The 26,025-nt window shown below is 37.3% G+C and overlaps 1 protein-coding gene across 1 annotated transcript in view; it reads left to right on the top strand.

The window, feature by feature from the left end:
• Window positions 1–24,471, top strand: part of shakB (Innexin family member shaking B) — a 29,414-nt gene extending 4,943 nt beyond the window's left edge. Inside the window, exons 2-4 of the mRNA XM_028322582.1 lie at window positions 18,410–18,629; window positions 22,081–22,204; window positions 22,523–24,471. Coding sequence (XP_028178383.1) covers window positions 18,410–18,629; window positions 22,081–22,204; window positions 22,523–22,928 — 750 coding nt within the window. The 3' untranslated portion in view covers window positions 22,929–24,471. The remainder of the gene's footprint in view (window positions 1–18,409; window positions 18,630–22,080; window positions 22,205–22,522) is intronic.
• The last annotated feature ends 1,554 nt before the right edge of the window (window positions 24,472–26,025 follow it).

Here is a 26,025-nt window from a genome sequence, read left to right as displayed (position 1 = left end):
GTAAATAAGCGTATTGAACGCTGTAATGCAGATCAGTTTCAGCGGATTCGCCATCATTTCAGTGGCACCAGAGGTGTATGTTGCATTGGTTTAACAAATGATGGTTTCCCCGAAATGATCTATTGCACTGCATAGTTATTGTGTGCCTAGATAAGTACGTAAATATCAAACATCATACACAGCGCCACTTAGTTCCGATCTGAGCAAAGCAAGAAAATGTCTAGCAATCAGAAATGCGTGTTTATTTTAGCTAACCAACCGATTCCTAGGAACAGTAAAGGAACAACCACAATAACTTGTCTTCGGACATGACAGTTTCTATTCGCGATTTTCCGCGTTACGAGAACTGGAACCCACATGCATCTGGACACCAGATGGGGTGCTCCACGAATGCACAGAAACTTGGCTTGTCGGCTGCCAAGTATTTTTGGCTTCTAAATGACTATACTGGAATTTTATTTGTGGAAACAAGTTTGCTTAAGATCTAACAAATTATCTAATCTACAGTTTTTATTTACTCGAGATTTCCGATTGATTTTAGTTATGAAAAACTTTCTATTGAGATTTTTGTAAAGACTTGCCCTAAGGGTTGGGCATAAGTTTGTGAATAATGTACAATACGTTTCGGGTTCGGAGGCTTTATAGACTTTTAAGATATTTTGTTATGTTGTGCCGTTCTATTGGACTTATTTAGATTTAACTTGTCTTTTGAATTTAGGTACTTTTCAACATTGCTAATTAAAACTTAAATAGCAACTCTTTTCCGTCCATAAAAGTACCTACGAGTGTCGCCACTCGACAAAAAAGAAGAACTCGAATTTCGACCATGACTGGCCACACAGAATTGGAAACAGCACAGAGTATAAATCAGGCCGTACGTGTCGCGTGTCGTGTCGCGTCACGCCGGACGCGACGGATGATGGATGCGTTCCGATACACGCAATTTTGAATTGATATTTGCGTAACTGTGCCATGTCAAATTGACGGATTTGTTTCGGATTAGAATGCAATTCTGATGCATTAGATTCAAGTTGGATAATGCTTGTTTACGAAGTATTTCTTTTGTTTTGATTCCAAAAAAATTCAGGAAAATAATTCAGGAAACGTTATAGGCACCTGACATGGCTCAATCAGATCCAATGACATTTTAATGCATCATAAATTATTTTCAATTTAACCAATTCTACTCAATCCTTCAATTTCACACTTCTTCTTCTTATCGTGTCGACAACAAACCTACACAGTGTCAGCCCAAAACTCCGCTACTAGAATGGCGTTGTCAGCAGCATTCATTAAATCCCCCTGCGTGCAGTTGCTCGGGCACTCAGGGCACGACATCACGTGCTTCATCGACTGGGGAACAAATCTTTCAAACTTAGAACGATTTAATAAATTAAGATATTTTTTCTTTTGCGTGTATCGCCTAGAAATCTGTCTTAGAACTTCCATCGAGTACTTATCATACTAATAACTAACTTTTTGTACTTCATAGGTACTGTTTTCAGATAGGTATTACTTATAATCATCTTTATTAATTATTTACTTCCTAGCTCTAATTGTTTCTACTTTTATTACATTGATAAGTAACTAATGCAACTTTGTCCCAACCCAACATTTCATTCATGTTTGCATCAATTAATACAATATTTGTACTAGCTCACGAAACATAAATAAAGCAGAGGAACTCGGTAATAATAACTGCGGTTCAGAACCTGCGCGCACGCAGCTCTCTGAAAGGACGGTGCTCCCTTTACGTGCAGTAAAATTTTACGTTCCAAAACAAGTTCAAGTAAATGTTTGGGTACTGATAAATTGATATTAACCAGATAAGGCTGAAGGCAGATTTATATTATAATGCTGTATGTCAAAGACCATAATCTTCCTACTAATATTATAAAGGTGAAAGTTTGTGTGGATATTTGTTACTCTTTCACGCAAAAAGTACTGAACGGATTTGGTTGAAACTTTACAGTATTATTATTTGTAACCCAGATTAACATATAGGCTATAATTTATACGAATCTGTGGCACTAAATTTCGAGGGCAAAAGCTATGTGCAATAAAAATTATGTGATCCACACTGTTTGAAAATATTTTAAATATGTAGGTCGTTGACAACAACTGAGGTAACAAATCTGGTGACAGACTGGAACCGCCTTTATGTTGTAACTTTCACCAGTGTTAAATGTTGCTGGAAAAACAGAAAAAATATTTAATTTATGTCACAACGACCATCCCACCTAACCAATGGCCATACTAACCTCGCCGTTATTGTCATCTAATAATAAAAATACCTAAGAATTGGTGTCTGCCAGGCAGACTGCTATTGCTATGCTAACATTGGCATAGGCAGAATCACTGCGTCGTGACCCTCTATCTTGGTACTATTACTTATTCTGTGCCATTAAAATGCATAAGGTACTTATGAACTGATTACCCCTTGGGCTATTTTTTATTTTGACGTTCATAAGTGCCAAAATATTGCTCAAAACTAAATAAATATTCTTCATTTTCAATTCAATGTAGAGCCACTTGCCCAAATTCCCTCTTTCAACGCTCCATTACCAGGAACCGGCGCCGGCGCGCGTTTCCTCAATCGCCCCGATTGAGTTGTATCTCAACTACTTCATCTATACTTCTAATGCCTTTGCGCAATGTTCGGAAATGGACTAAGTGCGAGATATTGCGATGGGGTATTTGTAAACAATATTGAACTATGAGTGCAGTATATCATTTTGGATCATTCTACATGTGGAAAAGTTCTTAAGATAGAGCCATTTCCCCTTAGTGAAGACTCTCTATTACATTACCATGCCTAAACCGATTTTGATGAATAAATAGTCGATAGATTAATCTGAATGACAAATATCTGAATATTTGATGTATAGTAAGTGAAATACATAGTTTTGCTCGTTTGTAAAGCATTTCTGTGACAAATCAAAATCTATGCAAAAGCCGAGGTCAAAACAAGTTCACTAAAGGTTCAGCCAAACCAACGCGATCACACGCCATCAGCCAGCGTCTAGCGATGGCGATCAATGCATTTAAGTCTGGTCGCCATCGCTGCACTAACCTTTATAGACAACTAGCGACCCACCCCCGCCTTGCACAAGTACCTACAATTTACATATTGTGCTAAAAACCTTCCTCTTGAATCACTCTATCTATTAAAAAAACCGCATCAAAATCTGTTGCGTAGTTTTAAAGATCTAAGCATACCTAGGGACAGACAGACCGGAAAATGTAGTGAAGTGATAGTAATAATACACTTGGAGACCGAGTGCGGCAATCACAATCTTTGAAACATTACGCATCAAGCATCAGTGAGCCTCTTACCACTGGTTTGATCACCCTAGAGCAGGGATGGCGAACATTTATGTACCAACGTGCCACTTTTCCGAAAAAAATGTTTGATAAAGTCTTAGACGTGCCATCAAATATCACCTAATGCTATCAATGAGGGGTAGAGTACAAGTGGTGCCACTGGCGAGTGATAGGACCTCACTCAACAGTGGCACTAACTGATGAGGGCAAATACGATAGCCCTTATGTATAAAACACATTATTTTATAGTAAATTTTGTGATAGGTGGGCGTGCCCTAAATATTGTGGCGCGTGCCATTGGTTCGCCATCCCTGCCCTAGAGCATTGGTTCTCAAAGTGGAGGCGCAAAGACCATTAAAGGGGGGCGCAATGCAGGCCATCTGTGTACTTAAGTCATTGAACGCCGAGACGTATATACAATGGAAATATCATAGACACAATGGAAATTTTATTGTATTGTTCGAGGCTCACCGGTGAGCCGCGTGGCGCCCAACGTGTAAATATAAAAAACCTGCGACCGTTGAGAGAATGCATTCCAGACTGCTCGATACGACGGAGGAGGGGGGGCGCCTCTCAAATAAGTTAGGGAACCCCTGCCCTAGAGAAAATGACTCTAGGAATGTTACAATTAGCATTCCCTGAATATTTTCAGTTTACAGCTGTAACGTAGTAAACCTGAAATACTTGGAGTTACTAATGAAGCGATAAATACATATTATTGGCATACGCGGGAATGCGGCGGACTTAGTTGCATACAACGCTAATATTGTAATAATGATTTATTGCTCCAAAGATTTATTACTGGTTCACAATAATTGTTGCCGAGGGCAGAAATCCCCTTGAATTTTGTTTATTGCTTTACTGTTTTAAACTTGGCACTGCTAAATTTTAACCTACACATTTAAACTGCAAGGACTACTGCTTGCTTGTAACTGAATTTATTTTTGTCATTACAATCTCTTAGTCCCATGTGTTCCCAAGTCATCTAGGGTTCTAGTTTACTCTTCCATGATCATGTTCAGCCATGTTTATTTGAATCTTTCACTCCCTTTCAGTGCTGAATCTGTATCTGCCTTCACAAGTTCTATTTACTTCGCACATTTCCTTTCTAATCTTTATTTATTGTTATTCTCACGTTCTCTACATATTTATGTTTTTTTTTTGTTTTAAAAACGTTAAGTTGTAATTTATATTTTTTATTTCCTTTATTTTTTATGTTTAATCTCGCCCTTCAATGGTCATTCCAGCCAGTATCTGCAGTTCATATACATCCGTTATATTTCAATATAAACAAAAAAATCTCCGTGACCTTATTTTTAATACATTGGCTTAAAATATTTCCTTTCTTTTGCATTGTTTATCCAAATTTCGCGAAGTCTGTTTAAAAAAGAAGATGTTTTGACAGTCCACAGTCAATTTATTTACACTTGCAATAAACAAACTGACAATAAAACTGGAATCAATTGCCCGCGGCGGATAAACTGAGATTTTAATCTGAGATCGAGAAGTAGGCTAGCTAAGCATAGTGGGTTCTACTGCGAATATACATAACAATTATTCTTCACACTTTAGTCCTAACTTGTGTTAAAGTTAAAAGTCAAATTTAGTTATTTCCTTGGTGAGCTTGGTATTCCATTCAAGTATGATACAGCAACATATAATTCATTTGTGCAGTAAAATCACAAATGCCTTTTTTATCAGGGAAAAAATGCATTGAATTGCATACCTATCCTGTGGGGCTCACCAAGTCAGAAGAACAAAGCATACCCACTAAAAGACCCCGGTGCTCCGTCATTCGCCTTAAGTGGGAAGGAACTGTGGAATTCCGGACAAAGCCTTCACTACCACAGTCCCTCCCGGTGATTGCCCGCCTACACAGCGGAAAATCACAAATGCCTGAATAAACCAAACAATAACGAAAGACTTAACTTGGAATGAAATAAAATTTTATGGATATTTTTATCCATCAAAAGTTTACTAACAACACGCTCACGTGAGAAAAAAGTGCCGATCGTCATTGTCCGCTCGCGAGTCTAGTTCGTTCGCAGCCGTTCGCCGAATCCTCATTCCGTGAGTAAAATTCCTTCTATCAAGTATTTCGATATCTGCATTTAGACAAAATTTATTAACCAAACAGTTAAAGAACCCCGAAAATCCAGTGAAGTTAATAAACTTGGAATATAATAATTAATAATAATTTATTATATTCATTGTCTGATTGGTTGTTCCACACCACAGTCAAAACTTTGCTTAGTTGGAAATTAGATAAAGCTAGGTATGTAAAGGGTGGAAAACATACTACTCATATTTTTATTTCTGATTAATCTCTATTAATTTGAAACGTGAATATGTTTCAGCCTACAGCAGCAGGCTATAGAATTCCTATTAAATTACAACACAAAGCCCGAACGCACTACACTCTTATTAAGGCCGATCGCACGCTAACTTACTTTCCTCTCCAAATTGCGTCCTCGATGTAAATTAAAGTCTTGGTCAACAATACCCAATAAGCCAGTCTCATGAGCCCACATTATTAGTTTAGTCATAAATAACACGCACAGTAGATGGGATTGCAGGCTTCCCTCGGGCGCAGTAGGGCTCGGAACGTAGTGGATCACACGATCGAATTTGGTCATACTCTAGTAAGGCAAGATGAAAAATACAGTGTGTACTCGTTTAAGGTCGAATTTGAAAACATCGTGCTTTGTTTTTTTTTTCTGGGTGATGTTCTCGGGACATATTGGATCATTTGGTCACACTCTAGTATGGCAATGAAAAATACAGTGTCGGAAATGTCCTGAAAAGCTACGAGAAAACTATGGTGCTTTGTTTGTTTTTGACTTGGTGATGGTGGACCTGTAAGGTATCAGGATCAGGCTAGATTTACACCTAGAATTCAATTTAATTTAAACATTAAAAACACTGGCTCTCCCTAGCTATTGTTGAAACATATTTTTAGCGTGATAGCATACACAATTTAATTTCGTAGTCCGGGATTAGCCTTGTCCTACAAGTGCAGCTGGGACACACAATGGACTATGAGATTACACAGAAAATTATAGCCTTTACTATTTTTAAACAGATGCCTAAAAATTGTCTGAAAGATACTGCACTGAAAAAAATGTTTAGTTACTGCTTACACAAAAAAATGACTTGTTAACCTAGAACCAAACCAGGATATTTTTTTCAGTGCGTGTCTTAGCAATAAAGCTGCCCAAATTCTTCCGTTCTTTTTGGTTACTTGTCATTCTCCAATTTTTACGTAAAGAATATCAATTTTACCACTTTCTAAGCGTAATAACATAGGCTACAAGAATGCCCGTGGGAATCTATTGGCCACCATAACCCGTGTAATAAATTAGTTCCCTCAATAGCCCAGTCATTATGCCTCCGCATATATATTAGCGTGAGGAGGGACGTGCACTTATTAGGCCCTCCGAACCTCGTTATGTGAGGGCACGTCTTCCCTCCCAAGGGACGCCGTCTTAGAAAAATCTACAAAACATTTGCATGATTTTTAGGGGGAATCAGATTAGTCACCTGTGTGCAATATACAGTGTGTTATTTTTATACTTGATCAAACCAAAAGGATTGATTCTACTGCTCAAATGCATCAATTTTGTCCAAGGGACGGAAGGACGCATATTTAAAAAAAAGCTTTCCATACAAACTGTCGTGTAAAAAAGTGTTTGAGTAATAGAATCAACCCTTACTGTATGATCAAGTATTAAATATTATATCTGTACTAGCTGTGCCCGCGACTTCGAACGCGTGAAAACCCGTTTTCGCAACATTTTTCATTGTTGCTCTGCTCCTATTGATCGTAGCGTGATGTTGTATAGCCTATAGCCTTCCTCGATAAATGGGCTATCTAACACTGAAAGATTTTTTCAAATCGGACCAGTAGTTCCGGAGATTAGCGCGTTCAAGTAAACAAACAAACAAACTCTTCAGCTTTATAATATTAGTATATATTAATTTATTTATTCCATTCTAAACAAAGAACAATACTAACTAATAGTAGGTAAAATGCACCTGAAAATAAATCTTTTTAATGATTATGAGCCAGGATGTGATTATTTATAGCCTGACCAGGAACATAAAAACCCTCGCCATGTTGCGGAAAACTAATGGTACTAATTTCTTTTAATGGCAACAGTAACTGAAAACTTCATTGACATGTCACCTTGCATGTCAGTCTATTGTTGTCAAAGTGTAAACAAACTTTATTTTAAATGTGTGCAATTGATTTTGTGAATTAAATTGCTAAAATATTTTTATAGTCGTGAAAGAAAAGTAGTTCACGATGTGTTAATGTATTTGTCGAAGAGAAATACTAAGGGTTCGGACAATATTTTCATTGAATAATGTTTCCGACAAAGGCTGTCAAATTGACTGACATGTTTATGGTATAGTACAGTCCACTATGAAATTTTGCTGTAGTCTGTTTCAACTACCTATTTTAAAGTTTTTTGTCACTTTCTAAGTTTTGAATTTTATGGAATTGGGAAAGAAGTACCGAGTTTGAAGCGTTCATGAGCAGACATTGCAGTTGAATATTCAAGTTCTGAATTTGATTATTGATGAATAATAAAATAAATCCTACTAGCTCTATTGATGGTTTCATTTAATTTATTTAAACCAGGTTACCTTTAATAATATTTTTCGTTCATTTATGAAAATATCAAATTAGCCCGTAATCCTGAATCCTGATACATAAATTTAGCCTATTAATTTAACACATGTACGACTGTACTCAGTGTTGCACTATCAAATGCAATTGAAGCGCCTCTATGCCAGGGTTTTTATGTTTCTGGTCAGGCTATACATATACCCAAAGATGTGCAATGTTTACCAAGATGGCGTATCAACACTGAGGGATTATATTTCACTGTTATTATGAGAGAACTGCAAACTTCACTGCAATCACCTAGGTATTTTACTTTCTTTTGAAGTATTAATGATTCTTTATTACCCGTCAAGTTATTATAAAATGCATATTTGTAGAATTTCGGCAAAATCGCGGTTAACCGTATTTTTGCTTTAATTAAATTTTTCGTTCATTAACGAGCTTAAGATTAACTTGGATTTATGTAAATTAATAAGCTGCACTCATTAAGGTGCTTCCCAATGCCAACGTGGTATGTATTTTAATTATAATTATGTTTTAATGTAAAAGTTTAGCTAGTTTCAAAGATGAGGGACTTTATTGGGAAATCATGAGGGACTTTATTAGTATGTTTAAAATAGATTGTTCCCGAAAAAGTATGAATGTTGATTGTAGAAACATTTAATGTAAGTGTAATCCTGGACAACATTCTTTTGAATCAGTTATAGAACACTAAAACACACGCAATAAGCCGCTGCCAAATTAGTGCGCTCACACTATCTGCACTAATCAGCTGTTAGCAACTTAGCATGTAACATTATCCTTCCTAATTTGTGGCAGCCGTTAATTCACACCACGGGAGCCCCATTTACCTTTACCATGCCAATGTTTGCTAGAATTCGTAAAGAAAACTTTGTTGAATTTTTTACGTCGTCTAAAATGACATTTGGTGTTGGATTTCTAATGGTTTCCGAAAATGTATTTCTAACTAACTATTCTTAATTAGTTTGCATTTCTATCAGTTAAAAAGACTATTACAACACAGAAGTTATTTGATGAAAAATAGTTACGTTATTTGTCCCAATGTCTGTTTTGCAGTATTGCACAGCTCTGCAGCTGCTACTTTGCATGGCCTAACGTAGACAAGAAATTATGCACCACTAAATACAAAATAAGTACTCAAGCGTTCAACATAGATCGAACTAGCGACTCTTGAAACGCGAATCGAATCGGTATGTCGTTATACCTACGAATATATCAAAATTCTTACGAGATCGGTGGGAGACCTATAAAAGTTTTTCGGTTCAAACGCCAGACAACTAAAAAGTGACAAAAATTTACCTCAAAACGCAACTGAAAGAAAAGCCATTGATATTCAACTTGAAATTATGTTCTGAAAATTAACTCCCAAAACAATAACTCTCAAACATTTAAATATTTCAGTATTTTCGCGTTATTAACGTACACACGCATAATTCAAAGTTACACTTGGCTTTAAACAGCTGCATTCCAATATATCAGTCACCTGGATGAGTTTACACGGCACGTTTGTTGGGTACGGCAACGACTTAAAATTTTCTTTTTTATACAATAAAGTTTATTATATTTAATTTTTATTTATTAAACTTCTTGCACATAATCACTTTACAGTGGCGGACTTAATACCGGGTGGCATTCTCTTTCAGTTATAACTTCATCTCACTAGGTAGAAAGCAAGGTGAAGCTATAGCAACTATAGCTAACTTTCTATTTCGAAAAGAGCGACCTGCTTGTATTGGCAGGACATTTCTAGATAACCGAGAAGATATTAAAATAAATCCAAACCAACCAGGCATTGCCTATTTGCCTATCCGCTCGCCCCTGTCAAAAAGAAATCATGTGACAAAATGGCCACAAATATTATTCAGGTAGGCTAGTCTTTGAGCACCTTTCCTAATCGAGCCCGGAGAGTTACTGTGTGTGTAATGCAAAAAAACTTATGCTTAATTGTTTTCCAAAAGATTTTCCATTACATTTAAAACTGAGAGCACGGTCTGTAGTTTTGACTTTTTTTTAATAAAAAACACTGAAAAAAATGTTTCGTTACTGCTTACACAAATGCGTGACTATGAACTGAATAAGTAAGCTATAACCAAACCAGGTTTAGCTCACTACAAAATAGTTTGTTTATTTTTACAAAATTTTGTTCCTTATAACCATAGTACCTAGTTAGTAGTTACCTCCAGTTCACTAGTCCCTTATTTGTGTAAGCAGTTGCCAAACTGTTTTTTTTTTCAGTGAATTAGCCATATAAACGTATCATTTAAATCCCACTGTGTTAAATCCATCCCAGTCAGTTAACATTTGCCCCGGGCAGTAACTCACCCCGCGGCCGTGAAAGCGCGCCTCTGTGTGGCTCAAGACGAATGTCGCTGCGGCTTGACTCTACACTTACATGATCATTATTTTAGCTAAAATGCTGAAAAAACGTCACTTTAATAATGTCATGGATATTTTTATTTCTTTTTATTTCAGACTAGCTTTTGTTCACGTGCTTTTTATCACAAAAACTTTCTCATGCGCGTGCAACGTTCACTTTGATAAAATTTCATGACTTATGGTCCTATGTCCCCTAGATGGGGCAGAGGGCGTCCACAACAGTCCTCTATCTCGTTCGGTCTTGAGCTTCTCGCTTGATCTCGCTCCAGGTCCAGATAAAATTTCATGGGTATTTCTATATACTGCTTTCATTTAATTAGTTGTAGTCAAATTAGTAGCAGTGACTACGGGGTTTAAAATCAAGACTCGTAGCAAGGCTTTTAGATTCGTAGCTACGGTGCTCTTCGTAGACGTTCGTAGCAGCTGGCTGTTTAGTGCTTACTGACTTCGCAATCTTTATTGTACCGCATATAAATACTTAAAAAAAATTGCTTTACTCATTCATTAATCATTGCACTGTTTCCATACAAACCTTATCATACAAACTTCTGTAAGAGTGAATTTTTAATGGGAAATTGCTCTTCTTGTACGGACGATAAGCTAAACACAGTGGAATCATATCTCGTTGTAATACAGGCTATTTTGCAATAAAAATGTATAGGTTGATGTGCTGTCGACTCATTAAAAACTGTTATGTGTTATATCAGCTACTAGCGGCCGCCCGCGACTTCGTATGCGTGGATCCCGTTTCGTGGATTCCGTTCCTTTTCCGAGCACCTACGCGGCTACGTTCTAAAAGGAACCCCCGTGCAAAATTTGAGATTCCTAGCACTTGTAGTTTCTGAGATTTCGTGATGAGTGAGTAAGTCAGTCAGTCAGTGACCTTTCACTTTTATATAGATATAAGATAAATCGCTAAAGTTTTTGCTATGCGCCGGCGCATAGCACGTTGACCGCTGTGCCAAGTGACTCACTAGCGCCGCGTTCACAACAAAGCCGCCTGAAATACATTCGGACAGCACTTGACCTACTTACCACCGTGTTCTTCTAGGTATTGTAGCTTTTAGGGCATGCTTTTAAGGGTCTTAACTGATACTTTGAAGGGACTTTCTCTTGAGCTCATCACTGCAACTATTGTCTTAATCTGAACCAACTTAATCTGAAAACTGAAAATGTAGAAATGTCAGTACTTCAGTAGTCTCGAGGACGGAGTTAACTAAACCTCACAAAATCCGAAAAATAGAAAAAGTTCAAAGTAGTTATAATATTAAGTACAATTAATCTATATTACGGACTGGTTTATACTAAAGGTGGAATTTTTAATTATCTTAAATTAATAGTATTTTTTACTGTAATATTCATTTCAGTACAGTTGTATCATAATGATCTAAATAAATCCTACAAATATTATAAATGCGAAAGTTTGGATGTCTGGATGTTTGTTAATCTTTCACGCAAAAACTACGGAACGGAGTTTGACGAAACTTTACAGTATTATTGTTTATAACCCAAAATAACATATTATTATAGGCTATAATTTATGACGATCTGTGACAAACTAAATTTCACGCGGGTGAAACCGCGGGCAAAAGCTAGTAATAAATAAATATCCTTGGACATTTTACACTGCGCCGCTAGCCCCAAACTAAGCAAAGCTTGTACTATGGGTACTAGACAACAGTATATTATAAACATACTTAAATACTTTTTTTTGTAAATACATAGGTACACATTATACATAGAAAACACCCAGACCCGATCTCTTTTTTATTAATAAAATGTTTCCTTTATCATCAATTCTTATTTCAGTTATTTCAATTATTCTTGTTCATCGCTTTATCACTGTTTTCTTTTATCAGATGTGATGTCAAATTAACAACGACATCAACAGTACACGAATGCTTGCCAATTTGTTTCTTACACCATTTGATAGTGATCTTTATCATACCATTATAGCATTACTAGCTTTCCGCCCGCGGCTTCGCCCGCGTGCAATTTTGTCTGTCACAGAAAAACTTTATCGCGCTCGTCCTTGTTTCAGAAACCGGGATAAAAATTATCCTATGTCTTTTCCCGGGACTCAAACTTCATCAGAATCATATGCCAAATTTCATCAAAATAGGTTCAGTGGATTAGGCGTGAAAGCGAGACAGACAGACAGAGTTACTTTCGCATTTATAATATTAGTATCTATAGTTTAGTCCACCATAACATTACCACGTTCAAAGAACTTGTGTGCCAACTCCAGGACGTTACATTCCAGTCATTTGTCGTCCGTTTACTGCTTGGCACGCGCACGCGCATGTATTATAAACAACTAGTCGGTTTATTTGTTTGAACAAAACGTGTTACCTCACTGTTGATGTTTGGGTATTCTTTTAGTTGGAGACCTTTGGCATAAATAACTAAGGCTGGGTTGCACCATCTTACTTTACTCGTAACCTTAAAAAACTTCAAAAATCTGTTAACTCCATATAAAACGCACCGGTTATCGTTTTAGTTACGGTTAAAGTCAGGTGGTGCAACAGCCTAAGACTCGAGTGAAATGGGGCAGACTAATAAAGTTTTCTGTTTAACAGATTCTTCCAGATTGCTAAAAAAATATTTTGGACAGATTGAATTTCAGTGTCAAATATTTGAAAAATATTTCCTTAGCACTTTATTTTTTTCAGCCAAATGTTACTTGTAACTTCACCACGATGAAAAGAAACTGTTGTGTCTCTTTCTTTTTATAGTAGGTATGTACTGTACCTACATCTTGTTATTTATTAGGACTCACATCATAAAATAATCGCACTTTTTATAACACCGTGTATTTTCGAAATTTTTATTTTATCAATGCATTAGTTTTTGCCGTACATGATAGTGATCATGACCTGTCCATCTGTCTGGCTAATTTTAAGTGCGTCAGTCTATTAATAATGCTTCAGCCAAAGACCTCGTTTATCACGACATCAAGACGATGGCAGGCATCTGACACGAGATGCCAAACGCATATTAGTGAATGGGCTACTCTTATACAGGGTGTAAGGGAGATTGACAATAACTTTTTTCGCACTAAGCGGTTCGCTAGCTCTTTTATAATGCGAACAGCAAGGAACTGGGATTCGCTGCCAGCAGCTGTCTTTCTCGAGCACTATAATCCGGGCCTCTTGAAGGCGAGAGTGAATAAGTACTTACAGGGCAGATATGTAACATCCTAGACTGCAACTTCACTTAACATCAGGGGTGATTAAAATCAATTACCTGTCTGAATTAATCAAATACCTGCCTTGTTCTGCATAAAAAAATACATACCATTGGACTTACCTTTGTTTGTCGTATTTCTCATGTTCTATTTACTATGTACCTACTAAAGGGAAGACGGTCCTAAACTTCGAAGTTCTCTTATTGTCTTCGTGGGGCCAATGACAGTTTAACTTTCCCCTGGGATAAACTTAGTCTTCACGGTTAGGTTTTATTGGTGGTTAAGCTGTAAATCCTAGAAATGAAAGAACCCTAAACTTTTACAGTTTAAAATGTCTTTATTTATCATTAAGATATACAAATTGCTTACGTGACAAAAATTAAAGCTTTAACATATTTCTTAATTATGGAATAATCGCCAAGGCTTGACGTGCACACATAGGTAATGATTACACTTTGTATAACCAACAAATCATGGAACCTATGCAACAATTCACAATCACAATTTATATCTTTTAATAAGATTCGCGGAGTTAATAAAACGTTCGACAAGGCGTAATCGTTTCCAAGCGAACGAAACGATTTTTTATCAATCGGGGAATTTCTCAAAGACTGGTTCACCGATAATTTGCAGCAGAGCACAGATATTATCAGCAGGAATCCATAAATTTTAAAGGCCATTCTCGCAAACTCATTACTTTTGAAATAGAGGCCAGCTCTATCACCATTTAATTTGGTGCAATCAGTTTTAGCAAAATCTATTGCTGTCGTAAAATTGCAGTTACACAATAACTTAAGAATATAGAAGAAATTTTTAGGTCATTTCATTTTGCAATTTCTCACTCAGTAATCAAAATAAATCAAATCAAATCAAGNCGGTTTTCATTATGAAAGTTTCATATCTTATAGTAAGAATACCTCTACAAATCGGTGGTACTTCTCTTTTGCACGCCGCATTGTTCCAACAATTATACTAGTCTTTTCGACCATTAGTTTTTTAGCCAAATTTAGAGACGTGAAAAAGTTGTCAGTGGTTACGTTTCGGCCCTTTTGGAAATAGGGTTGTACTAGTTTCGAAACCACATAACCACGACTGCTCACCGAACGAAACCAATGTCTACTGTAAAATGTAAACAAGCTAGGCAGTAACAACTTACTCAGAATTCAATTCAACATAAATAAAAACAAAAGTACCCACATTAGTTTGAAAAAATCGTTGTTTACTAATCTTATCGCCGCCTTTATATGTATGCCGCCACATTGACGGTGCGCGGTCTTAGTAGGTATTTGTCATCGAAACTCATATACAACATACTGTTATTTTCTTTTTCATATAGATTTAGCTTAACAATAGCAAATTAGGAAAAGTCATAAAATATGAAAAGAAACAAAAACATAGTTTGTGAAATATTTAACAATGAAATTGCTTTGCCGCCAATTTGACTGCCTTGGTCTTTCTAGTGTTAAAAGCCTTTTTGCAAAAAGAAATGAGTTTCATGAGTTTTTTTTTACATCTGTGTGCCTACCATGAGTTTACGTTAGGTGAGCTCGCTAGCGAATACGTCAAAAAATTCTATGAAGATTTTATTTCTTAAAAGTAGCCGCTAGGGGCGCTGCACAATATGTCATACATTTAAATGTCATTTTTTTACGCAGTCGCTAGCGAGCACACCTAACGTAAACTCATGGTAGGCACACTGAAGTCTCAATGACATTTGACGCAATGGAAAACACCCTCCCGTGCCGCTGCTATACCTCATTTATTTATTTATTTATTTATTTAATGAGCAACATAATAAGCTTACAGAAAACCCAAAGCGCTTACATGTTTAGTCACCACATCGATTACAATAAAATTATATATATAGTCAAAAAATTACACAAATTATTAAATTAAATTAAAATTAAATTCTGTTTAAACAGAATTAATTAATTAACAAATTAATAAATTATTAACTAACTCATGCAATGACTCAGTTAAGTTGTTAAGTTGATACCTACTGCACTTTTTAAAATAAATATGTTAAGTAACTGCAAGACCATCATGTTTTAGTAAACATCTCTATCGCCCAAACCGCGCAAGTTCGGAATATTAAAAATGGTCTCCAAGTAGATTACAGCTTGCCACGACATCTTTTGTGTGCAAGTAGAGCAAGCTAGCTTTTCTAGCCATTATCTTTACGGTTGGGCGGCTGCACTTGTTGCGTCGCCTCTAACTGCATAGCCTATGGCTGGGGTAGCTATGCATTAGGGAGAGACGTTGATATTATGGTTAAAGACTTCGCCTTTTTTGAGTTTAAAGCTCCAAGTCTTTTAAGGTAAATCTACTAAACTGAAATTTTTCAGGCAAGAAAAATCGATCACTCTTTCATCTAACCGACCGTTTTTCTTTGCGATCCAGTATGCTCACGGTCGACATTACCATTACTTGCTAAATTTATGAATGTGATACATTACTCGTACCTATGAAATTTGTAAATAAAAACTCAAAATATTTCCCTTGATTTGCCCTTTATTCATGGTGTTTAAAAGAACATGTAAGAAGAACTAATTATCATTTTAAATTATGGATTTCAGACCTACGCGAAGTTGGCTTACGTAGAAATAAGAATATTACAAATATCCTCATCTCCTGTATTCTACCTACAGTACAATATTAAACTAACACGTTTATTTTCTGTTGCTTCCTCATTGTCACCCCAAGGAGATGCAGTTGTGAAAATGTGAGTTTGAAAGTGCAATATTCAGGCGGGCCGGCCAAACGTCTGCCGGATCCATTTTTCCAAACTATTTGTGTCTAAAACTTTAGTAAAATATGTTGTGTTTCATAAAAGAATAGGTTGTAGAAAGCATAAAGTGTGTTTAGTTTATAGAGTGACGTGAATGTAATAAAATAATCCTATGTAGGTACTACATAGGTTTAAAAAAAGGCATGACTCTCAGGTTTTCCCTGGAAAGCCGAATGTTTTTAGGGTTCCGTAGTCCTGACAAGGCAGGGAGTTTCGAAATGTCTGTCTGCCCGAGGTTTTTCTTAGAAACTATTGGCACTAGAGAGCTATAATTTTGTGGAGGTAGGTATGTATAATAATCACGCCGACAAATGGCAAAATACAATTTTGAAAACAATTTTTTTCCCCTACATGTAAATTGGGGATGATTTTTTTATCGGTCGGATAGGTCTTTTAAAATGGATTAGGGGTTTCTAAGACTATTTAGCGATTTAGGGTTCCGTTTGCAAAACATTAAAGTTTAAAGTGCCAATTTTCGTTCGAGTAGGGCATCCCCCCCTCTAAAAACTAAACTGTTGGCTTTAATAATCTGAAAAAATTCATGATAATACTGCTTTTTATGAACTTTCAAGGAAAACTATAACGGTTAAGATAGACCCGTTAGTTTAAAAGTTATTGTACCTATTGCAGGTTTTCTCGGGTATTGTCAAATATTACATAGGTACAGAATTTCAATGTGTCTTCCAATGTACTACACACAACTCTATTTTCACGCACTATACTCCTGTATAACTAACTTACGAGTAATATTGTAGACAAAAACAGCATCCATTCCGTAGAGATAGTCATACGGCTGTCAGCAGATTGGATCGGCCCAAATCCGAGCTTAACGTCGCCGCTGAAAGCTACAATAATAGTTACACCCGTAAAGCTTTACGATACTGTCTAGCCAATGAGAATGAGAAAATGATCCGTCTGATTGTCCTGCACTTGCAAATGCAACTCTATTCCTCACTAAATAAAGTCCACGAAACACCCAGGTAGAGGAGATAAATCTTGAAAAACTTAACGTCTGCGGATTTAAGCGGTTATTGACAAATTTTATTGTTTAGATAAAATCCGCCCACGATATTGCATTAGGAAAATCCTTGAGCCCGTTTCTGCTTTCGATTTCGTTTGCTATTTCTAGTTGTTTTGCTAAAACATTAAACACGCTGCTACCTGCTGGAGAGGCTTAGTAACAACGTGTTGGCAAATCGTTAATAGCTGTAAAAGTTTATTGAATAGCTGCTAACAAATGTTACTGAACAAGCCATTTATATGGGGTTGTTTATTTGTTAATAACTTCCGATTAGGCAGTTAAAACATAAAATAGAAATGGTTGAAAACACTCAACTAAATTATTATTAGTAATAATATGTTCGTTCTCGTTAAAAAAAAGACCTACTTATTGACATCAACGACACTGTTCAGCACTATACCCAGAATTGAATGAGTAGTTTGACTTAAATTCCCCACGCTGGCCAGACGGATTGCTTGAGGGGTCCAAGAACACAAAGACAGCTACGGTCAGCTACCGTAGCTGACCGTAGCTGTCTTTGTGTTCTTTGCTACCTTTATGTTTGCATGCGACAACGCTGCTACAGCCTAGGACGTCCACTGCGGAACATAGGACTCCCAACGATTTCGTGATTAGCCTAAAATAAAAAGACACGGGTCTTTATGCGACATTTAAGATTTATGTTACTCACGGCTTGACGTTTCGGCTGCTATGCTGCAGCCGCGGTCACAAGAGGACTGGCAACTCGCGGCGTCGTACGTTCGGGCGGGCTTGAAAATTTTCAACAAAAAAAATCCTAATCAGCCGATTGGCTGCGGCCTTCATTCAGCCCCTACAAGAATCATCATCATCATCTCAGCCATAGGACGTCCACTGCTGAACATAGGCCTCCCCCAATGCTTTCCATTCTGCCCGGTTGGTAACGGTCTGCGTCCAGCGCCTTCCTGCTACCTTTATAATGTCGTCGGTCTACCTTGTGGGTGGACGTCCCACGCTGTGTTTTCCGGTACGCGGCCTCCACTCCGGAACCTTGCTGCCCCTACAAGAATACATTCCGATAGTAATATTCCTCTTTGTCCCCAGGCTATGCTGTTCTACGCTCCCCGATGGCTCTGGAAGTCGTGGGAGGGCGGCAAGATCCGTGCGCTGATGATGGATCTCGATGTGGGCGTCTGCACGGAGATAGAGAAGAAAACGAAGAAGAAGCTCATCCTGGACTACCTGTGGGAGAACCTGCGGTACCACAACTGGTGGGCCTACCGGTACTACCTATGCGAGGGGCTGGCCCTTGTCAATGTTATAGGTACGTCATCGGATGCATGAGTTCTGGCAGAGTAAATACAAATGAGTAGGTCATCTTCATAGAAACGCACCGAGCGCGGTTTGTATGTGAGCGCGCCAATATACGTATGCGGCGCGCACGCACACATTGACCAAATTCGGTGCAACTCCCCGCTAATCCACGCTAAATTTTGTCAGTGTGTGCGTGCGCGCCGCATACGTATTGGCACGCTCACATACAAACCGCGCCCGTGCGTTTCTATGAAGATAACCTACTCATTTGTATTTACTCTGGTTCTGGTTAAGAGTCCCATAATCCAATAGCCCAACATAGCCCAATGGATTAGCAAGCTGAAGTGGCAATGGGCAGGGCATATAGTACGCAGAACTGACGGCCGATGGGGCAGCAAGGTTCTGGAGCGGAGGCCACGTACTGGAAAGTGCTGCGTTGGTCGTCCAACCACAAGATGGACCGGCGACCTCATAAAGGTAGCAGGAAGGCGCTGGATGCAGGCCGCAACCAACAGGTCGTAATGGAAATCATTTGAACATAGGCTATGTTCAGCAGTGGACGTCCTGTGGCTGACATGATGATGGCGATGATGATGATGCTTAGAATCGTACAGTCTGCTCAGTCGCTTATTTTGACTAAGGTGTAGATTTTGTAAAGTTAGGACTTTTATGTATTGTATAGTTAGGCACTACATACTTTTTTTATAGTGTGTTCTTGTGGTCTTGGCAAAGTTTTACATGAAAATGTTTTTGGTGCCTTAAATCTAATAAGAACTTTTTGCGAAAAGAAAGTAGGTAGGTATCTAATGCTGATATAAAATGCTGGTAGCTAAACTTGAAACAATATCTTGTGAATTTAGAAATATATTTTTTAATATTTTTAAAACTGTGACCATCATTCTAGCAAGCCTATCTAAATTTATTTCAAAAGAACTACTTGCAGCTGTCCTTGTTATATCTTTGTTCACACGGGTTACGTACACGTTCGTTTTATGTCCGTATCTAATTGTATACCTTTCGATAAAACGGGCGGCTGTAAAAGGTTTACGTCCTTTTTAATTCGCGATATGATGTACTGTGGTAGTTGCGATTCGGGGCAGGCGCTGGCAGATGGCGCGCGGTATTGGGATGCGTGAGTGTGGCCATTAGAACGGCGATTGTGGAAGTATAAAACCAGAGTAAATACAAATGAGTAGGTCATCTTCATAGAAACGCCCAAGTGCGGTTTGTATGTGAGCGCTCCTCACCGCTAATCCACGCTAAATTTTGTCAGTGTGTGCGTGCGCGCCGCATACGTATTGGCGCGCGCTCACATACAAACCGCGCTCGGTGCGTTTCTATGAAAATGACCTACTCATTTGTATTTACTCAGATACAACGGCTAGAACAGCGACTGCTATAACAACTGCACGCAAGAAGATTTAATGAAGGCTACTGACACCGCCACTCTTGTGGCGGAGTTTTGGGCTGATTTTTTGGGTAGGTTTTTTGTCGACACGACAAGAAGAAGCGACTGCTATCATGAGAGCGTTAAAACTGGGATCCAAAAGTCTCCATTATAAAGTTACTTGAATGATGCTACACTAAATTGGATCCGTGTAGCAATAAGAAGCTATGACATCACTTGTGCGCTTACTCAATTATCAAAAATCTATTGTGTCTCTAGCGGCGACCATGGGCCCGAAGACGTAGTGTGACCAAATTAAATGAATGAATTGTGGTATCATGGAACAATAACTAATTCATTCAAAGTGTAGTATCATGTAAGTGATTTCAAAATGGCGACGCTCAGATCCTAGTAGAGTTCACAAGTAGCAGTCGCTGGTCTCATGGCCACACACGCGTGAGGACAGCGTGGACAGCAAATTTCGCTCGCACAGCGCGCCCTTGTTTTTGTTATTGGAAACTCGACGCCTCTATGCAAGCAAATAACTATGGAAAATATGCTTGCCCTACAAGATTTATTCGAGATCCCTGCCCACTGTCTGCATACAAAACGCACGATTTTAATGCGCCTAAATCATTTTTATGGCAGCGTGTAACTGTTTTTACTAGGACTGAAATTACGACCTAAACTGATTGTTGTTGTTGTATCTCTAAAAAGTAGCAGAATTAGATAGGTATAGCGTTGATTGTTTTTGTTTTTATTTTTAGATCATTTGGTATTGTTTACAGTTACTTACTAAAATCAAAGGAACTTTTTTAAAAGGAAATTTCATGACAATAGTCAGTGTGATTAAATATTTTCAGAGATTTATATTTACAAAGACTGACTATATATGTGATAAGCTTAGTCTTTCAAACCCTGATGATGAGCGTTCATGGGGTAATGATATTTATAATACTGTATTTAATTTTGTAATATCTTCAAATCATGTCTGATCAAAACTTAACTTACCACATGCAAATAAGCTAACGTAACTTTACAAGTAAATCTACACTGTTTTCCAAATACAAGTCGCTCCTATTATACATAGCTCGGAACTCTATTTGGGAGGGTAGTAAAAAAATGGGATATCAGCAAAGCGCGCAGAAGGCGTCACGAAGTCAGTAAATACGTCAGCAATAATATACAAATATACGGTGTATTATACAGTTGTACGAGGATCGAGATAGAAATGTTTGTGAGCAGTGTAATGAGATAAAAACATAACAGCCATCTTCAAACTGAAATGATAAGGAAATTGTTTATGTATATCGACACTAAAGGGTGAAATAGAGAAGTTATGGGTTTTTTCATGGATCTTGGATCGTACGTAGGTAATATCTGTTGTTTTTTTAAAACTAGTTGGTATTATTTTATCTTTTGGTTATGATAAAAGCTTTTTCAAAAGCTTTAATAAGACGAATTTCATTTATGCTCAATTCGTATTAATTTTAAAACTAAGTCCTTATTTCTAAAATTCTGAGAAAAATAGGAAGAGACGATAAATCATAAATGTATTGAAAACTAGATTTAAAATAAAACTATTTGATGGACACCTTTTTTTCAACTTTCAATTCATCCCAATGTACCTACTATTTGACTTCAGGCCTAAATGCCTTAGGATTTAGTTATTATTAGTTTCCATAATGTAGATAGGCAGTTACCTCTATTGTACGGAATATGGCACGTCAATCTAGAGACAGCAGCATTTTAAAGCAGTCGTAATAGGTGAAATTTTCAAACATAACATTTATTGTTACGGACGAAGAACAGTACATATTTGAAAGGGGCTGAAGTGTACCGGAAAACGTAGCGTGTGACGTCCACCCACAAGGTGGACCCACGACATCTATAAGGTAGCTGGACGCTGGACGCAGGCCGCTACCAACCGGGTAACATGGAAAGCATTGGGGGCGGCCTATGTTCAGCAGTGGACGTCCTATGGCTGAGATGATGATGATGATAATGAAGTCCACCCTTGAAACTTAGAACCTATGGCTACACCACATAATTCTCACTCTATGTCTGTATCCAGGGCAAATGTTCCTGATGAACCGGTTCTTCGACGGCGAGTTCATGACGTTCGGGCTCGACGTCATCGCCTACATGGAGTCCGACCAGGAGGATCGCGTCGACCCCATGATTTACATATTCCCAAGGTACGGCATATTTATACATATATTAATTTGCTAAGAGTGTAATCAAAACTCCAAACGTATTAATCTTAATTCATAAAAATCTAATCTTCAGTTCCGTAATAATAATTTCATATTCTTACATTTTTATTTTTGGCCCAAATAAAATTTTATGATTGATTCAAAAGATACATATTTACAGTTGCAATTTATCGAGAATTTGTAGTAATGATCTCTTGCAGTAAGCCGAAACATTATTTAAAACACATAAGATTTCGTATATTTTCAATTACAATTTATTATGTAACTAGCCTATATAGATTATTATGCATTGTGTTCCAGGATGGTAAAGTGCACACTATTCAACAAATTCGGCTCCTCGGGCGAAGTGGAGCGGCACGACGCGCTGTGCATCCTGCCGCTCAACGTCGTCAACGAGAAGATCTACATCTTCCTCTGGTTCTGGTTCGTCATCCTCGGCATCCTCACCTTCATCACTCTCCTCTACCGGCTCGTCATCATCTTCTCCCCAAGAATGCGAGTCTACATGATGCGAATGAGGTTCAGGCTCGTCAGGAGAGACAACGTCGACACCATCGTCAGACGAAGCAAAATGGGCGACTGGTACCTACTCTACATTCTCGGAGAGAACCTAGACTCCGTCATCTTCAGAGATATAATGCACGAGTTCGCGAACAAACTCAATCACAACTACCAGCACCATATCCACGGCGTCCCAGACGCGTGACCTCCGATCCCCGGGTGGGTGTTCCACACATGACTAACGTCGTTGCAGCGTGACATGGACCCACCCGTTTGAATGATCAAACTCACCACGTATATCCACAGAGTGACGTATTCCTCTCGCGGTATACAAGCGTGGCCCAAGTACGCTGCCCTGCGGCATCCCTGCCCAGACTGGACAATACAAAGTGTATCAAAGACTTTCTTAATCGATACTATCTGTAATCGTAAGAATCGTAACAGTGCAATTCTAAACACGCAATAATAGTTTGTACTTAATCTTTAAGATTACGTGATCTCAGGATGAATCCTATCGAAGGCCTTTAAAAGTCAGCAATGGCGGCTATCCGGTTAGAGTATCTAGTGTTCAACTTTTAGAAGTATTTTATTAAGTCTCGCTGTTCGTAGTGATTGAAATGGCTTTCTTCTTTTCTATTCTAGCTAATAAATTGAATGTAAGCACATAAATAGCACACAACTTACCTTTTTTTACACCATTTCTCACTTACCAAAGATTTGACAGACCAATAATAAAGCAATAATTACATTAATATTTATAAATACCTAATGTAGTTTAGACTTGAGAATACTATTCGGGATTCCAGCTTAAACACTTTTTTTATTTATCTACTTTGATGTCGGTGAATGGAACCGTTCATAATACCTGTAGGTGTATCTGTAGGTACTTTTGCGTGCCAAAAGACATTTTGCGTTGTTTAACCGAACGAGTTAATGTTATCCTTACTTTTATAAGCAAAGCAAATAAATTCTATTCGAAACTTATTTACGTTTTGAATAGCAAATAAACGACTGATTATTTTCGCACACGTCGAAAATTTACTCTAAACAAATTGGCATTAACGTTTTATTGTAATTAACGAAGTGAATCTCGATAATTTATCTGACTTTATCTTTAACAGGTCACTTAATTAACTTTCCAAATCTGGAACTAGACTAAGATATATTGGAAAGAACTTAGCTGTGCCTAATTCGTTACCTCGTACTAGACGATGCGAAGTTGTTGGGAATTGTTGTGTTCGTATGGATATTAGAAGATAATGTGTAAAGGCTTACAGCTTAAGTCAAAAAACTTTGTTTCAATCTTCGTACATTATGTGACTTTTAGATTATCAATAAGATTGACTTTATCATTAAGTTATTTTTGAACCATAAGTCAAAACGGATTCTTCTTCGTCTCGATTCAAAGTGTCTGTAATCACTACGTTGAGTTTAATTTAATCACAGACTATAAGCTAGCTATACTTTTCTTTATTCGTAAGCATTATTATAATTATTTATTTTAGTGAGACCAAAGTTTTTTAACTCAAGCTGTATGATAATTGTAAATGTAAAAAGGTTGTCGATTGTAAAAATAAACTGTAACAATTTAGTGTCGCTATAGATCTACGAATGTCGAATTGTTTTGGGGGTTCTCCAATGTTCCTAATGTCAGGGAGGCATCATGGTGTCTGTAGTCGAGTCAACGCCAAATATCGTGCCAAAATCTTCTACTGATGGACGACATGCGTTAATGAGAAAGTTACCATGGGAGACATCGATTAAATTATATGAAATTATTAAAGTTTTTCATTCACAACCTCTAGATAAACCTAAAATTATCGATTGAATACAAGTGAGCCTAATATCTCCTGCTTGTCATTTATGGTTTGAGCCTATAAATGTTTTACACTTTATAGCACTTGTGTGGTCAGTCTACAAACTTATTTAATTTTATGCTCGCAGTTTGTCAGAAGAATGATGTGAGTATAAATATTTAGACAATATTATTATACATCGCTGACTAATGCATCTAGACTTTGGTTGGGCAGTAATTCAAATCTACTCGTAATGTCAATACCATGATTATGTCGTCTTACGCCATCTATCCCGAAGTAAATGTACTAACACACCATAAAAACGTAGGTATGATAACGCCATCTACATTTTAGTTCCTAAAGTAACCACATAAGAGCAATGTTAAAGTATCTGTGGCCATATTACCGCTCACTAGCGCCAAACTCTTAGAAGAAAAGACTAGGCCCGCATGCGATAGAAAGAGATAACCATATTGAACGAACATTGAATAAGAAAGAGACAAATAGTTTAGTTCGAGTTCCTTGTACATTAGCAGGAGCTCATTAATGCCGCGGAATTTTCTGACTACCCACATAACATTTCTTCTCCACACTATTCATCCTTTTCACGCTTTAGGTTATTTCTATAATTTATCTCGTTTTTACATTTCTATTGTTCGGAAGATTTCTCTTTCACCCATTATTTGCTGTCTTCTTCTTTTTATTAGAAATTACCAACTCCTTCCAATGCATGTTTGCCTGGTACTTTGATTTCAGAAAGGTAAAATTATCACGGCTACGAACGATACAGGTAATCGTTTGTTGCGAAGTCGTAAGTGATACTCGTAGCATCTTGTAGATTTTGCAGAATATATTCATGGCCAAAAATGATCCGGCAAATTTCGTATCGCTTAAGTTCATCAGAAATAATGTAGGATACTAGTAAATAATGGTGAAAGAGTTTTTCAATACAGTCCAATAGTTTTGGAGCTTATTCAATACAAAACAAACATACTCGTAGTACCTACATAAAAAAAACTCATAAAACTCATTTATAGTCTTTTAAAAAGCACTTTTACAATCAAATCTTTCCTCTTCATAATAATAAATAATTATAGTGTTGTCAAAAAATAAGATTTGATTTAATAAGTAATAATTAGGCATAAAATCGTAAGTCTTTGTTATTCTGATGTAAATAATTACTGTAAAGTTTCATAAAAATATCTGTTCAGTAGTTTTTGCATGAAAACATCCTCACAAACTTTCACATTTACATATTAGTAGAAATAAAAAATAAATAACATGAAAAATAACGTATCTCCTTAAACTTACAAAAGTACCTTACAATCTCGCCTTTCCGTTTGCAACGAACGATTGAATTTTTACCAGTGAATTTCACCATTCTGACACCAAAGTACCAGGCAAACATACCTTAAAAGGAGGTGGCTGTACGGCCTTAGGAAGTAATCACCACATTGTGTGAAAGAGACAACACTTCAGACCAAAAGCCTTGTAAGAACGAGACAA

The sequence above is a fragment of the Ostrinia furnacalis genome, unplaced genomic scaffold, assembly GCF_004193835.3.
Source record: "Ostrinia furnacalis isolate ACB-3 unplaced genomic scaffold, ASM419383v2 OfSCF7674, whole genome shotgun sequence".
In the NCBI taxonomy this organism is placed as follows: Eukaryota; Metazoa; Arthropoda; class Insecta; order Lepidoptera; family Crambidae; genus Ostrinia; species Ostrinia furnacalis.
Note: the sequence above shows the minus strand (reverse complement) of the source record. Positions and strands in the feature narration are given on the sequence as shown.